This window comes from Podarcis tiliguerta (assembly GCF_965153285.1).
Source record: "Podarcis tiliguerta genome assembly, chromosome: 7".
Taxonomy (NCBI): Eukaryota; Metazoa; Chordata; class Lepidosauria; order Squamata; family Lacertidae; genus Podarcis; species Podarcis tiliguerta.
In genome coordinates, this window is record NC_139540.1 from 87,505,649 (window position 1) to 87,522,632 (window position 16,984).

The 16,984-nt window shown below is 47.5% G+C and overlaps 1 protein-coding gene across 1 annotated transcript; it reads left to right on the forward strand.

Moving 5' to 3' along the window:
- Positions 1–2,018: 2,018 nt before the first annotated feature.
- PAX1 (paired box 1) lies at positions 2,019–16,755 on the forward strand. Its single transcript, XM_083449955.1, has 5 exons — positions 2,019–2,402; positions 3,139–3,781; positions 6,710–6,855; positions 7,760–7,982; positions 15,567–16,755. The coding sequence occupies exons 1-5, from the start codon at positions 2,220–2,222 to the stop codon at positions 15,665–15,667; spliced, it is 1,296 nt and encodes a 431-aa protein (XP_083306081.1). The 5' UTR covers positions 2,019–2,219; the 3' UTR covers positions 15,668–16,755.
- Positions 16,756–16,984: the final 229 nt, after the last annotated feature.

Genomic DNA, 16,984 nt, shown 5'->3' on the forward strand with positions numbered 1-16,984 from the left:
CTTCCCTGCTTCGTGGTTCCTGCTCTCTCTTAAGTGTGCACTGGCCGGAGACCTCGGTTCTCTAGCGCTGCGACCAATTAAGCACAAACAAATTCCGTTGAAACCAATGCCTCTTATCTTTCAGCTCCCGTTGATTTCGGCTGCGAAGCATTTTAAGCATTTGCTTAACGGTCTCCAATTAGAATCAAAAGAGTTTAACTTTGGCTAGATCGTGCTTAATGAGTGCTGTACTAGGATCGGGGTGTTTTCGTTCATAAAACAGCGACGAGTAAACAGGAGCAACAGTCACTTTGTCCTTTAATTCTGGTTAAACCTTTTCTGCCTTTTTTCTGTTTTGACGTCCAGACAATTAGCATGTGTTTACAATGCTGCTCCTGCCCAAGTTAATTAAGCACATTTAAGCCCCACTGATTTCAACGGAAGAGGATTAACTTCTCGCACCGAAATGAATGGGACATGCAATAGGCTGCACCTTGCTATCGGTTAATGCGGAGCAAGGCTAGCAAGCCACAGCCTGCATAAACATTTACACAAAGTCAAACGAAGCAAATGACCGCCATCGGGAGAAGCTGTCAGACTTCGCGAGGCTCCGGCAGGTTCCTGCAAGGTGTTTCACTCTGGAGGACTGCGACAAGGTCCTAAACGGAGTGAATTAAAGCAGCAACGCCAATTAACATAACAGGAAACCTCCTATAATTCCAAGTTGCGGGATACCGTCCTAAATTTATCCTGATCAATGAGTTAACAGGAATACAGTAAGTTTAAAACGTGCCGGATTCTTTCTATGTTTGTTAGAAAAAGCAAGAAATCCCGCACAGGCTCCGAGGTGTTGGATTTTGCACATTGATAGAATAAAGCGACATGATTTGTCTTTCTCAGCTTTTTAGATGACATATAATCTTTCAAAATCGGTATGGAAACATTTTTAAATATATATATTCGTTTCACTCTTTTCTAAGTGCAATTACTTGGATGACGATCGCAATGAAATTATTGGGACTTACTCCGATTTAAGTTCCGATTTATCTAGTTCCTGTATGTCACAAAGGGAAAACTGTTCTGAAAATAATAATAATAATAATAATAATAATAATAATAATAATAATATACTCTGCATGAACATGCTCTGATGAAATCTGAGGGCTCGAATTTCTGAGAAGAAAGTTGAGTTTTTTAAAAATCTGCTTCCGAGGAACATGACAAGATCCTGGTATGTTAAAAATAGGCAACATGCTGGGGAGGGAAATCTCGCCTTTCCAACAGTGAGAGCAATGCCACGCCCGGCCCTACCTGTGGGGCTTCCTTCCCTGGGTTACCTGCTTGCTTGCTTGCTTGCTTTAATAGAATAGGAGAATAGGACACAACCGCAATCTCTGACTAGCTGCTTAGCTGGAAACCAGTGGTGAATTACTTAGGGAAACACGGCCTTTGCCTCCTTACTCGAAAGGAAGCGGATCCAATGGGTCGTGCAACTCGAGTGTATACATATTTACTTGGAAATAAATATGCTTAGTTTGATGTGTCGTCACTGAAAGTAAAAAGCACCCCGCCCAGTCCTCAACATAAGCAGATTTACTTTCGTGCAAACTGCGCAGGATAGTGCCGCATCTCTGCTTAGCACCGGGTCGCTGAGACCACACCTGCCCACCTGGGCACATTTGCAAGTGGCAGGCGATCCACCTGACCTCACCCACCTCGCTGCCTTGGCGGAGGTCATTCTAGCCCAACCGAGGCGAAATTATTTTTTGTCCTCCAAAAAGATCGGGCCCTCTTGCCCAAACAAGAACCCAGAGGACAGCGATCACCTGATTGGGGAAAATATATGTGGTGACTCAAAAGAGGGCGCCACCCACTCTCTACCGCCTCCAGGGGTGTTTTGGGGGGGTCTTCTGGCGGCGGGAGATGGAGGGGCGGGGGGGGGGGCGGCATGGGTTGAAGGCGCACCCCGCTGCCTGGGCCGCTTAAAGTCCGGCCTGGGTCTGCTCCGGCTCGACTTGCAGGAGGGGGGGGGGGCGCTCTGGCCGGGGCGGAACTCAGGCAAGCCCTGCCCGCCGCAGCTCGCCGGGCCTCCCCAAGCGGGCCAAGAACACCCGACGGGAGCCAATGAGCGGCCAAAGCCGCGCCGGCACCTCCGACGCCAGCCCGGAGATTGGCGTGGGAGACGCGTCAAGTTGAGCCGGGCCGGAGCTGCGGGTTCAGTGGCCCCCTCTCGACGTCGGATGCGGAGCAGCGCAGCTCGGAGGGCGGCGTGTGGGCTGCCCCGGCCTCCGCTCCAGCTTGGCCGGGGGCGCGGGCGTGGAGAGGGGCCCCGCGAGGCTGGCGCTCGATGCACCCGCTTCCCGGCGCCGGGACGGACAGGCAGAGGCCGCGGGTCGACGGGCGCCTCTCCTAGCGGGCCATGGGTAAGTGGGCAGGGGGGGACGGAGGGCAGCGGCTGCCGCGCGGCTTGCGGGGAGGTTTGGGCGAGGCAGGAGCGCTTTCGCCTAGAGAGCCAGGAGACGCCTTTCTCTCCAGGCCGCCGCTTCGGGCTTAGGAAGCGGCCGCGCCGCGGCGCCGCTATCTCCCGGCCGGGATCCACCGGCCGGCCCCTTCCCTCCTGGCCGGCAGGCTACTTCCCGCCGGCCTCAGCCAGACGTCTCTGGAAATCCGGCTTCTCCCTCAGCATCGAGAGCGTCTGCTAGTCCGTGGTAGATTGCCCCTGCATTCGGAGGTTCTAATTTGCTATAATGGCCAATACCCTCCATTAAGCCCTCGACTGCTCCTCTCCTATATGTAGATGTCTCCATTCCTCTTTTTTAAAGAAATTGGTGGCAGGGAGTTCCAATACTTACACCCTGAAATATTTTAGTCGGTCTTAAGCTTTCGCGTTCAGAGACGTTTCGTTATAAAAGAGATGCCTTTCCTTCCGCGTGGAATGAGGAGGGGATTCCATTCCTGATGCTGAAGGAGTAAGTGATCATTGCCCAGGATAGCTTTGCCTGGAACAATTATACCACCACATTTTATTTCTAGAAGAGGGTGCTGCTCCCTCAGCTAAGTCCCACAGGCAGCTCTCCTCCATCCGCGGCCACAATCGCAGGAATTTAGCGCTTTCTCCCCTCCTCTCTTCCCCTCCCTCCTCCCCGGTTGCCTCTAGAGCAAACGTACGGCGAAGTGAACCAGCTGGGCGGCGTCTTTGTCAACGGGAGGCCGCTGCCCAACGCCATTCGCTTGCGGATCGTGGAGCTGGCGCAGCTGGGCATCCGGCCGTGCGACATCAGCCGGCAGTTGCGCGTCTCGCACGGCTGCGTGAGCAAGATCCTGGCGCGCTACAACGAGACCGGCTCCATCCTCCCCGGCGCCATCGGCGGGAGCAAGCCCAGGGTCACCACGCCCAACGTCGTGAAGCACATCCGAGACTACAAACAGGGCGACCCGGGCATCTTCGCGTGGGAGATCCGCGACCGGCTGCTGGCGGACGGCGTCTGCGACAAGTACAACGTGCCATCGGTGAGCTCCATCAGCCGGATCCTGAGGAACAAGATCGGCAACCTTTCGCAGCCCGGAGGAGCCTACGACGCCGGCAGTGGCGGCTGCAAGCAACCTGCCCCGCAGCCCACCCTGCCCTACAACCACATCTATCAGTATCCTTACCCCGGCGCTGCGCCATCCGCCGGCACCAAGATGGGCAGCCACCCCGGAGCGCCCGTCTCCGCCGCCCACGTCAGCCTCCCGCGCTCCTGGCCGTCGGCTCACTCAGTCAGCAACATCCTGGGCATCCGCACCTTCATGGAGCAGAGCGGTGAGTGGGTCGGGGAGGGTCCGGGATGCACTATTGCACCCGGCGCGGCCGAGCTGTTGTTACTCTCCATCGGGGCGCACGGAGCTTCTTGAAGGGCGACAAAGATCGTTTGCTGCCCCGAGGACACTACAGTGTAAAACAGGACTTGGGAGAGGCAACAGAGGGAGGGAAAGGCGGACAGTTCAGTAAATGTAGGGCCTATTTAAAGACTAAGCAATTGTGCTTAAGGGGTTGTTGGTTTTTGTAAATGCAAAAACTGTTGAGGGTGTGTGCGTGAAAAAAGTGAAGGGGGGAGGGAGAGAGAAGCCTCCAACCAAAGAAAAAGTTTCTCCAGTCATGCTTTTGAACTATTATTTTATTTAATTTCATCGTTTTAAGTCTGGACATAAAAACAAACAAACAAGTCCCACTGAATTCAATGGGGTTTTTACACGTTTTTCAAAAAATAAGGTGTACATAGGATTGCAGATTTAGTATACAACAATGGATGCCCATTCTGATCTTATGGCTCTTCATCACAATCTCCTGAGGCAGTTTAGATCTGTGATGGGCAGCTGAAGGTCGTGGAAGCCAGAGGGGTCTAAATGCAGCAATTTGATCGGGTCCCCGCGAAGCTTCTCCAAACTTGGACCGGAGTGAGGGCGTCCTGGAAACAAGCTTGTTTCCCGAAGAAAGGGGAGAGAACTGCACAGCAGCCAATGTTAGTTCTTCTTCGCGGTTAGGGAGCAGGTGCCCTGCGAGGCCCTTAGGGTAGCTTGCATGGCCCGCCACCTCTGGCAGAGGAAGGATCGAACTGTGTAGTTGTGGCGCCATTTCGCTGTGAAGTGTGTGAAGCTGGTGAGGGAGACAGTGTCTCAGCAACCCTTAAAGATCCCGGTTTGAATATATTCAAGACCTTCGTGACAAACGAAGGCAGCGTATTTACAAGCCTTGCCCACGGTTTCACGTTTATTACTTACCAAGAATTATAGCAGGTTTCTCAACACGGGTCAGACAGGTTTTGTTTTTGTTTGTCTTGTGATAAGCAAAAGGTTTTGTGCCTTTGGCATGACTCCCATCTGTCACTCTGTCGAAAGCCATGTATAGAACTCTGACCTTTCTAAATGACACCCCTGGATGTGGCAAAATATACTCCCCCCACCCCCGCTCTCTCCAGTACAGAAGTCGCCTATCCTTGCTTTGTGCTGAGAGCGGCTAGCGAGTTGCTCGAGGGTCTTTTTCATAGCTGAGCCGGGAATTGAATGAGATGCGCCCACGTCTCAACGCGCCACATGTTAATATCTCCTGCACCTCGTTACTGGAAGCCCAGAGGCGCCCTGGAAGCCGCTGCTGCAAGAACCCGGAGGGCCAGAATTCAGCAGACAGAACTCCGGCTGTTGTTGCAAAGAGGGCCCGGACATCTTGAACTTCTTATGAAAAAATGTGGAAAATATTTTCGTAGCGATGATAGATTGCCAACCGCAAGCTCGGAGCCCTTATACTGTTCCCCTTCCTTTTTTATTTAGGAGAAAAGAAAAGAAAAAATGGACCCAGCAAGTTCGTTTCGTGATTACCTTTTTTTTTTCCAAATATCAAATGTGGGAGAGGGGTTTTCTCCCCCTTCCTCCTAAAATGTTCACTCGCCTTCCGGTTGAGAAAGCCTCGTTGATTTATTCCAGCGCTTCTCGCTGAGAGTTTACTTATTTTCTAGAACTTCAGGAGATCCAAACGACCCACAGACTCATTGTTAGAAGGAAGAGGCAGCAAATTATTTGGAATATTGTGTTTTTAGGCTCTGGTTCTCTTCTACGATTTGTTACTACGTTTCATTACGAGGAAACCGTGTTCTCTCACTTTTTTTAAAAAAAGGTTAAGACTTTATGTGGGAGAGAATGTTCCACTTTGTGGGTATAATATTCAGCCAGTCACAGACCTATAGAAGTAATTCGTTCTTAATGGAATAATTGCATTTACGGGTTGCTTTTTTTTAAAAAAAAAGGGGGGGGGAGGAAAGAGGCATCCCACCCACTCCCTGTTTCAAAAAACTATAGGTATTCAGGAGCACCTCTATCTGGTTTCAGCCCCATATAATTAACGGGTCTCTATGCGCCAGGTAACGCATTCCAAAGACACAAATCCTTTTACTCTAAAGGAGGTGCCCGCTTCTCCTGAGTCGGTAACAGTTCTACTGAACTGAACTATAAAGCAAGGAGTCCCAAATGCTTTAAAAATATATGTTCCCCCAGCTTAACATTGAATGTACCGAAGAGCAGGCAGTAGGAAATCGCTGAACCTTGTCCTGCTCACTGAACAACTCCCCCCGCCCCATCCCGCAATCTGAAACGGGCCTCCTGAAGGATAAGGGAGCCAAAAACCGGTCCGTGTAAATGGAATAGGCATGGAGGTGGAAGATATGTTTCAAATGAAATGTTGGCAAAAGCTGTTTGCAATTTAAGGCTCGCAATTTCTTCTATATGTTTCCCTTTCGGATCACCCTCGTTTGTAACCTTGCGTTTTACGCGACGTTCAGAGCCGATCGGTTGAGCAGCTTGCCTGTAAAACACCGAGAGCCCCCCGTGTCTTCTGAAAGCTCAGCTCCCCTGGCCTCCCCAGTCCGCCAGAATTTATTCTCGAAGCCCTTCCCACCCAAACCGAGGCTGCAGCGGCGATGCTGGGAACGAGCGCTTCATAAATAAATCTGGATTGCGTTTGTTGTTAGCTTCTTTTACGAGGCTGTTGCACTACAGTTAGGGGCGAAATAGAAAGAAGTCTGGAATAATCCTTTACTGGCACAGCTAAGACTGAGAACTGAATCAAACGACGTTTGGGATCTTCCTGGGAGGTTGTCCTTCCCCCGGGGACACTTCGCCGAGCCAGCCCGCTCGGAGGGCGCAGCTCATCTGTCCTGAGAGTTAATATTTCCCCCCATCTATTTCTTTCCCATCCCAGGCGCTCTGGCTGGGACAGATGGCTCTGCCTACCCTCCCAAACTAGAAGACTGGCCCAGTGTGAACAGGACCACCTTCCCTGCTGCCGGACAAGGTGTCGGCGCGCTTGACAAATCAGCAGCGGAAGCAGACATTAAATACCCCCAGGTAACAGCACGGCGAGCCGGGAATTCAATGGCAGAGACGGGCTGGGCGGGGGAAGAAGCTAAAAAAGTAAGCCCGATGACGATCATCCCTTCCTGCGCGATGGGCAGAATGTCAATGTTCAGTTGTGCGTTTACTCATGTAAGATCTGTGGATCTCTGGAAAATACACGATATCTATGACCGAAAATGCTGTAAGCAGGTATTAAAAAGAGAGTCTGAAAACACCCCCCCCCCACCCCCACCCCTGTTTAAAAACCACCTGGCTTTATATCTAAAGAACACACAAATGGAGAATCCGGAGAAGTGGAACAGAAACATTCTCTCTCTCTCCGCGTGTGTGTCTGTGTGTAGAACAGCCAACCGCCCTTTCGAATGCATTATCGTCACAAACCCTTTCTTTGCCTCACATGGTAAATTTGCATTTCTATTTTACTTTATTTCCTTTCTTTAGGCACAGAAAACTTTCGACACTTTCTACTCAGATCTGGTCACCACAGTATTTATTTTCTTTTAAAAATCTTACTATTCGTTTAGAAAAACCCCTACAGCAACACACATTTTGCACATAGGTTTTCATGAAGTTACCTGCGTTTAGTTATGTAAATTTCGCGAGAGTAAACACTTCTTTGAAAAGCTAACTATCTGCGCGCTTGTCCTACTTTCTGCGCTTAAGGAAGGGAGGATTCCAGAACGAGATGCGCGTCCTCGTTAAATAGGGAGAATAGAGCTTATCTCTCTTTTTGTGCAGGTGTTTTTGCACCCTTTAGACTCGCTGCAGTTTCCTGTCGCTTACGTGGAAGTGAACGGCATTGCTAATCCATTTTAATTTACTTCCAAGACAATGTTTAAAATCCTGTCTTTTCTTGGCGCCGCCATCTACTCTTTTCTCTTTCTCTTGTTCTCAGCCGCCTCCCGGGCTCTCAGCTGTCGGTACCTTCCTGTCCCCTTGCGCCTACCCGTCTTCAAACCAAGCAGTCTACGGCGGGCCGGGAGGAAGCTACCTAAGTCCGGCGCATCATCACTGGCAGACGCCAGGCAACCCCTTGGCTCATCACCACGGGCCCGGCGTGGCCATATACGGGGGAGACCCGGCTCCCACAGCGGCCTTCAAGCATCCCACCCGAGAAGGTAGGGAAAGGGGAAGGGCGGCCCCCGGCTTGCCTGCGCGGTGGTGGGAGGAAGGCAGCTGAGGGAACAGGGACGCCTGCCCTCTGGCCATGTCCTGCTAGCTAGGGGTGGTGGGAGTTGCAGTCCAATAACAGCTGGGACCCACATTTGAGAAACACCGCATTGTAACCCCAACACACACTCAGCTGGTGGGTGGGAAACCCCATGGAAAACAGTGGGATTTATTTCCACGGAAGATCGGGGCTGCGCGCGCCTCTAACCGGAATCTGTTCATGTAACCTGGGCTGCCTGGTTCAAGGGCAGCTGCCTCCTTGCCTGGCCTCTGACTTGGCTACTCCCTTCCCATTCTTTGCTGGCCCAGTTTCCTTAAGGAAGCGTCTCCACCCTCCAGCCACGGAGCGCGCGGCCAGGCCAACGAACCTCTTTTTCCGAAGGCGGAGAGGGAAGAATTAGTAGGTGCCACGGAGAGGAATAATTTCCTGCGCATTCAGAAGGGATGCGGGTGGGGGATAGTTAAGGCCAAAGCACCCCCCCCCCCTGTATTGGTAGGAAATGTCACGGGGAGAGACTCGAGGCTGGGTCACGTGGAGGAGCGAGAAAAAGAGACCTCGGGGGTTTCCTGCCTGTCACTGCTGTCCTCGCTAGAGAGAGACCCGCTCTTGAGTCTGCCTCGGGCTGCCCTGTCTCTTCAGGCATCTGTAGGAGCTAAATCATCGGGCGGGGGTGCTTTCCGGGTGGGAAAAGAATCTCCATCCTGCCAAAATATTTTCTTTCCCCTTGCATCCCTTCGCCCCGGTACAAAGCTATTCCAGCGCCTTTCCTATAGCTGTACCTTTTATTTTCCTTATAATCCATTGTGCGCAGTCACTAACTGTGTGTGGTCCCTTTTCCCAGCATTAGCTCGAAGTGGGCGCCATTTAAGCCTGGCGCAGTTATTGACAATGATTGACGACGCTAAACTGGTGCGTCATGCGTGCGTGAAAGTGGCCGGGAAGGGTTAGATGTTTTAAAAAGTTAAAATAAAGAAGGGAAGTAGTGATAATTTTCTGAGCGAGGGCAGAGTTCGGATTTTCTGCTTTTTCCTTTGTACATTTTTGTGACAGCGTATCCTTACTAACTTAGAACATGACTGTGTCAAAAGTATGCACTAGTAATAATGCTCATTCAGTTAAGACCCCTATTGCAATGACTGGGACTTGTCTGGTAAGAACCTAAGCACGTTTACTCAGAGCTCAGCACCACTGAATTCAATGAGACTTACTTCCTGGTATTACTATCTTAAGACGCTAGACAAAAAGGCAGTTTTGTTCTGTGATGTACTGACATTTGTTTCATGAAAATGTCAGGAAAGAGCCCACCAAAAATGAAAGTTTTTAAAAATAAAGCCCTACAGCTCCCTCCTCAGTAGACCACGCAGACGTTTCCAAACTTACTTTTATATAGTAATTCAGATATTTTACAAAGCCTGCCAGTCAAACAGAAAGTAAGAAATACCTCTTAACTCGAAAAATATGCCTTCCTTTCCCCCTCCTCTCTCTTTAGGTGTCAGTTCATAAAATAAAATAAAATGAGCAGTTCTGGGAAAACCATCCAGGGTTTTAGTAATCATCTTTTGAGTGAAAGTAGTATTTGCATATTTTTCTTGCAGGTGATGGAACAGAAAATAAATGGGTCAGGAATATACTATGAGCCAGAGCGCACACTTCCACGCAGAGACGTGACAGAGATTAATTTTATTTGAGAGAAATAATAATTTCAGTACCATAGGCAATCATTTTATGGAAGCAGTTGACCAGAAATCTTGATAGGGAGCAAGTCCGTTTTCTGAAGCAATAAAGAGAAGCATGACATGAGGCGTTATAGGTTTAAGTAAGTCTAATTGTTCTCTCTCTCTCTCTCTCTCTTAAATAAACTAAGAAGTTTTAATTAATTAACCTATTCATTGCAAGACTTGATTTTAAAGTCTGCAAATACAACAAAATGGCTTATATTTTAGACACCGCTTCGTTTTCTTACTTCCCCAATTTTCTGGTGCACTATCTAACTTTAAGAATAAAACGCTTACTGGGAATTGGCTCCTACTCAGAGATTAACTTTTGAATAGACGTGATTAGGACTGGACTGTAAATAATACTGAGCCATTTCCCCCCAGCGAATTTCTAGTTAGTTGGTCCAGTTCACATGCGCTGAAACCAACAACAAAATTGCTGTTGATTTGGACTGAGCGATGTTGAATCCTCATCCAAAAGATACCAGTTGTTTCAGCCTTTTTAAATATATGACCGAATGATCCGTCGGAAATCGAGCCATACTCAAGTGAATTGTTGTCCATTTAAGGGTGGCGCTGTGGTCTAAACCACAGAGCCTAGGACATGACGATCAGAAGGTCGGCGGTTCTAATCCCTGCAATGGGGTGAGCGCCCTTTGCTCGGTCCCTGCTCCTGCTAACCTAGCAGTTGGAAAGCACATCAAAGTGCAAGTAGATAAATAGGTACCGCTCAGGCGGGAAGGTGAATGCTGCTCCGGTTCGCCAGAAGCGGCTTAGTCATGCTGGCCTGGCATGACCCTGAAAAACTGCCTGCGGACAAACTCCGGCTCCCTCGGCCAGTAAAGCCAGAGGAGCGCCGCAATCTCAGAGTCGTCGGCGACTGTACCTTAAGGTCAGGGGTACCTTTACCTTTAGGGATATTTCATGGCACATATAGTGGCCAGATTCGTCTGGTCTTTCCAAATGCACCATGTTTCACAAACTAGCGGGAATCAAGTATTTTAGAAGAACTGTTACCTCCCCCAAGTCCTTTCTCTCTTGTCTGTAATAAAAGTGTGAATTTTAAAAAAAAAGAAAAACACAAGAGTGTATTTTACAGTGGAAACCGGCGTTTCTGCTTTCCTTTTGCTGAACATGCAGTGTTAGGCTGCGATCCTAAACACTGGAATTCGTGGGTTTAGGATTGTGGTGTTACTGTTCTACGCTGCCTAATGAGAAACAGGCGCGCCCTTTTAGCCTTTGACTGTCCTTTAACAAAACCGGCCTCTATCGCAGTGGCTAAACCGATATTTACTGCTAAACAGAGTCGAGACTACCTTTCTTAATGTCTTAGACCTGAGGCGGTTGTTTTCTTGTGGCCCCTAGACAGATGGTTTCTTTTCAGAGTTTCTTGTCTTATGCCCCGTTAATGCTTCTTTACTCTCGGCAAAAGTTGGAGTCAATGCCTACGGAATAGACGCGGCTCCCCTTTTCTTTTTAAATGCGGCAGGTGGAGAGGAGCCCAGTAAGTCAAGCCAAAGTCTGTGTCTCTGAGATGCAACGTTTACAAGACACGACTGTGGCTATAGTTTGGTAATGGAATCGCCACTTCTGGTTTAAATCTCGCCTATATCACGAGCTCATTCTATTGCCTAAAGCAAGCTGCATTTGCCCCAGCCTCACCCCCCTCTCCCCTCTGGAATTTGGGGGTGACCGTTATTTACCTTACAGGTAAGGACGGCAGGATGAAAGACGCGAAGCGCTCTAGACGCTCTAAGCGCAGCATAAGCTGTTCTCGCTCTTACTATTTATTTTCAAAGTTGCTGCGGCCAAAGTCTGAGAATTCCAACTGGGAACATGCAAGGAGGAATTGGTGCACTTCGGTATGAAATGCAGGTTCTAAAACCGATGCAGCCTCTTGGCTCACCGGTTTTTTGTTTTGCTTTTAATTACAGAAATAAAGTCACTTTCTGATTAGTTTCGAAGCTGGAGTCAAGCTGCCTCTGTCCTTGCCAGCCTGACATCCACAAGTCATTTAAGCCAGAGTGCCCCAGTCCTAACTATCTTTGGGGGCACTTGGGCTCTAATCGCCCACGGTACACGTGTCATCAGCAAACTCTTCTTCAAACCCTGCTCCGTCCCAATCACGTATAAGGAGTGGGTTGCGCGTGGGAGGGGGTCGTGTATCCTCCGCTCTTACTTGACTCCCCACCTGCCTTTCCCCCTCCCTCACTTACCAAACCGGAAATAAGAAACGCGCTTGGGGAAAGAAGAGGCTCGGAGTGGGGTTCAGCTTCTCAGCACGTGACCTCCTTGTGCTAAAATCCGCGACCCGGCCCAGCAGCAGTATAGGTGCCTGAGGCAGAACCCCGTCTAGACCCGCAGGGAACCTCTCCTGCATAAGATGAGTACAGCGCAAGAGAAGGATGCCTTGCGCAGAGGCTTCTAGCGCCGCTGCGGAAGAGCTGTCTGGTCAGGGCTGTTCCACTGGCTTCTGCGGTGGTTCTCCAGGGGTGTGGCAGGAGAGGACAGCAAGTGTGGCAAGAAGATTCAGAGACAATCAAAGAAACAGTTAAACTTTTCAGTGCAGTATAGCAGAGTATCACTTTTATTTTTAATTTGCATGATATGAATATATACATTTTCAAAATGAGAGCACGAACACTGGCTATTCTTCTATAGTTCTCCATGACATATTGTTGTGAACAGGGATTTCAACTCCGACAAATATGAAAGATCAGAAAAGGGAAAGGTTTCTTTGTGTTGATGAAAAGATGAGAGTTTGTCTCAAACTATACCTAGATAAATGAGATTACCTGGCAAAAGCAAGCTCATTCCTCATATTGAGTTTGCATGTATACTTAAGGTACATCTGTAAGAGGCTGGTTTATAATTCTATTTGGGAAGGATTTGTGTTTTATACTTTATGGAAGCCCCATGATCATATTATAAACTAGTTGTGTTCTAGGTTATAAATCAAGTGCTGCTAGGAGTTGTTTCTTTTGATTTTCATATGTATTTCTTATCAATAAAAAAATTTGGTGTGGCAAAAGCAAATTTTTATTTTGAAAGTGTGGCCCAGAGATAAAAGTTTGAGAACCACTAAATTGTTTCCACATGTGAGTTTTGGTTCTGGGGATTTTTGTTGAAACAAAAAGTGCTTCATATTTGGGGGTAGGGTTGTTGCACAAGACTTGATTTTTTAAAACACACACATTTAAAACAACAGGCACAAGAATATGTTCACATTATCTTATTTCAGTTCAGTTTATCATTGTGTTAAGGCACATCACCACCTTAAACTATTTGTTTGTAAGTTTTCATTGTCGTTTATGTTTCTAGCGCATTTAAGCACTGAGATCAATAGCACTTCTAATACTAATTAAATATTTACTTCTAATTTGGGAAAGGGAGTGTAAGCAGTGGGCAGCTGCAGTCTTAAACAAAATTACTTGGAAGCAATCTGGTTCCCATAAAAGGAGCAGACCTTAATTCCAAGTAAATGCATTTAGAAAATGGCTATGCAAAGGTACAGAAGGTATTAAGCACAGGTGTGTAGGGTATCCTGGGTACTTCTTATCCTCTGCCAAAAGTAGGCCAGGTTTCAAGGGCTGAATTTATTGCAGCTCCCCTGAAAGCATCTGCTTCTCTTTTTATTGTGTTGCTGAGTGAAGAGATCCATCTGCAGAATGCAGAATAATGGACCCAGTTTAGGAACATAGAATTAGATTGCAAGTCAAAGGGTTTGTTGTTGTTGTTGCTCATATTGCACCTTGCCTCTTCCTCCTTCCAATCTACCTTTGGTGGTGGTTGTTTTTAAAAAATCATATATTAAATACTTATAAATAAGCATTTTACAGAGTCAAAGACTGGTTCCTACCCATTTAGCAAGCAAATGCCAATGAAAGACACACATGGGAGTGGGGAGAGACAAGAAAGGGAAGAGGAATCAGACAGTAGTATGAATGTGAACAAATTTAGTTACATCCATTTAACGCTTTCTTTTGGGTAGGTATGAGAAGGAGACGGTTAATGGGTGTGATACGAGGCCTGTTTTGAGAAAAGAGATTGTACAATTTTCTATGTGACGTTGTGGGTGTTGCTACAGGGACAAGTTTTTCTGTGCACATTCTTTTCTAATGAGCGGGAGCAGTGTGCTTGTATGATAGCGTGTTCCAAACCACAGGTCCCTGATATTTCCATGTTTAAGATATGCCTTGGTGTTTTGGGATTGTCAGGTGTAGCAGAATACTCTTTGATCATGTTCACTAGCTGCAGTCAAGTGGTGACTTCCATGTGTGAATGACTTGCCACAGATCATAGAAGCAAAAGAGGTTTCCTATCAGCTCACATAACTTTTCAGTGGAGGCAAATCACACAGCCAGCTGACAGTTCTAGATAGCAAGCCCTGTGCAATGAGGTGACGGGAGATCAAGTGACACGTGTGAAAGGACTCCTTTTGTAAATATATATAGTCCACTCTACTGTTATTTGAAGAAGACCCAATTATTTTAATTCATTGGCTCCTTTGCTGAAGTTTGCCAAAGGAGAGCATTTGCTCTGATTCCCCACAGTGAAAAGAAAACAATTTTACAGGGATTCTGAGTAACCAGTGTTATGAAGCTTGCTAGGTTGTGGACTGATGGTTGTTCTAGAAAGAAGAGAAAAACTGTCCACTGTCCCCATGGCAGAAATTTCCCTGCCACTGTCTGTTCCCACTTCACACAGCAGCTACTGTATGTACCAAGTGTACATAACTTAACAGTCATAACATAACTCAACACCTGACTGCAACTCTGACTGGGACACACTTTCCCATGTATGTGTGTGCACCGTAAATGCAGACAGTGTGCATATAATTGTTTCACACATTATGCAGCAGGAAATGTGTACTTACATACCCTAGAGAAGCCTTAGCCATCCTAGCCAAACATCTTTCCGCAATACATATGCAAACCCTCTGTCACATTCAAAGGTTAGCTTTATTGGGTAAATGGAAACATTTTCTCAAATATCCCTTAAAACCACAAAGTGTGAAGCAACCCAAGATATACCTATGCTACTCTGTTCAGTCCTTATAGTCCCACCCAGCTAAAAAAAAGAAGTTGTAACTAAATTCCATGGAAGATAATGGATGGTGCCCTTTAGTCCTGGCTTTTAATGTGATTAAAGGCCTAATTCTAAGGCAGCAAATGTGTGCCTGGGTGGTACCACTACATGTGGCATATTGAAAAGAACGTTTCCTCATCCAAGAAAAGAAAAAGAAAAGAGAAAACAAAAGTTTCCCACAAATAGGAAAGCAGGGGAAAGGCTGGAGCCCTTCTTTGTAATATCTCGTTTTCCATGTGCTTAGAATTGATTTGTATGGCAGGGCCTTCCATGAGGTGAAGGGCCTTTTGCCATCTGAAGAGTTTACCACCTCCCCGAGGTACAGATGTCGGGTTATAATTAACTACAGCTGGATTTGGGGCCTTAATTAATTTTATAGGAAACATGGGCGTGATCTCTGAGCACACCTTTGTGCCTCTGCTGCTGACAGAACTTGCTCCACACGCTTCTTTATCTTCTTTAATGGAAGGGATGCCATACTATAGTATACTACGGTGCCATACTATTTTTACTGTACTGTAATTATTTGTATGGTTTTACTAGAATATATAGAAGTGTGTGTGTTCTAATTCTATAAAGGTCAAATTGTTTTTAATGATTGTGTTCCCCCTATGTTTCCAACTGCTCTTATTTTTTATCTGTAAGTCACCATGAGTCCCTGTCAGGAAGAAAGGCAGGGGTGGTGGTGGTGATAATAATAACAAGAACCCGTCCCCCTTGTCTTGCAGCTGTGGACAGAAAACAAGCCTCCAGCCCTGGGGGCAAAACCCCAGCAGACTCCCTGGCAGCCACCATCCACGGACTTTCCGCCCCAGCCTCCTCATCCTAGAAGGAGAAAGAGGTGGGAAATGGCGTCTGAGGCGAAGGCAGCTTGGAGGGGGCAAAGAGCCTGAGCAACTCTTCCCCACCCCCCTGCAAAGCGAGGTTTGAGGAGAGGAGAAGCTGTGGCCGTTGACAAGGCTGCTGCAGCAGTGGTGAGGGCCCAAACCTGACTGGATCGCAGACCAGAGCTCCTTGGCGGGCTGGGTGGCTGGGGTGAGGGTACTGAGCCCAAGGAGACGGCTATATGGGCGAAAACCAACCAACCACAAACGCTTTGCCACCGCCACCTTTTCTGTGAGTCTCAGATGAAGGCACGCACCATTGGATTTATACCCCTGAGGGCAAAGGGGAATCCCCAAGAAAACATTATTGGTCACTGGCTGAAGACATTCAAATGCCCAACTGAGATGAGGAAAATAAAAGAATTCTAAAGGGCAACCGATCTTTCCCCAAGACATCTGATTCAAAATAAAAGACAGTTTTATGGGTTTTAGTACCCAAAGTTTACTGCTTCGTAGTCCGGCTGGCCAACTCTGCAACTCTGACTTCGCCTCACAGCAGGGCTCGCTTTTTCCTTCGGATGGGTCTGGCCTCAAAGTGTCATTGTAGCACTTTTTCTTTTGGACAAAAATGAATCATTGAAAAATATTTCCCTATATTTGAGAAATGCATTCTCACAAACAAAAAAGAATGGTATCCCCAATTTGTGTCTTTTACAATCTTCCTCATCAAAAGATAGGCAAAATGAACAAAGGTGGATCTATATTCTTTTTGAAGGAGCATTCCATCCCCTCTTCTTTTTTAATTTAATTGTGATGCGTTTTGGTACTGGCAATGTGAGCGAAAAGGCATGTTTTCAGAACATGAGGTGGCAAGAGAAACCTTGCTCGGGGCTTGCGGATGCAGGCACATAGGTTCCCCTCTCTTCTCCAAGGCTTTCTACCCCCCCCCCACCGTCCCGTTGACTCTATGCTGTGAAAGCCCTATTTTTGCCAGTGTATACATGCCTCTAACCCCTAGTGTAAAAGGACAAGTCTGTATTGATCTTCTCTGATTTTATATTTTTATAGCAAACAAATAAAAGATGGACAAAAACTTCTGTTTGCGACTTCATTCCATTCTCTGGTCTTCTGTTTCTCATGAAGACCTTCTTAGCAGCACAGTCCTAACCATGTTTACTTGGCAGCAAGCCCGGTTGATTTCACACTGGGTAGCTCAGTTGGTTAAAGTGTGGGGCTGACAACGCCAAGGTTGCAGGTTCGATCCTGTCCTGTAAGTGTCAGCTGTATATTCCTGCACTGCAGGGCAGTGGACTAGATGATCC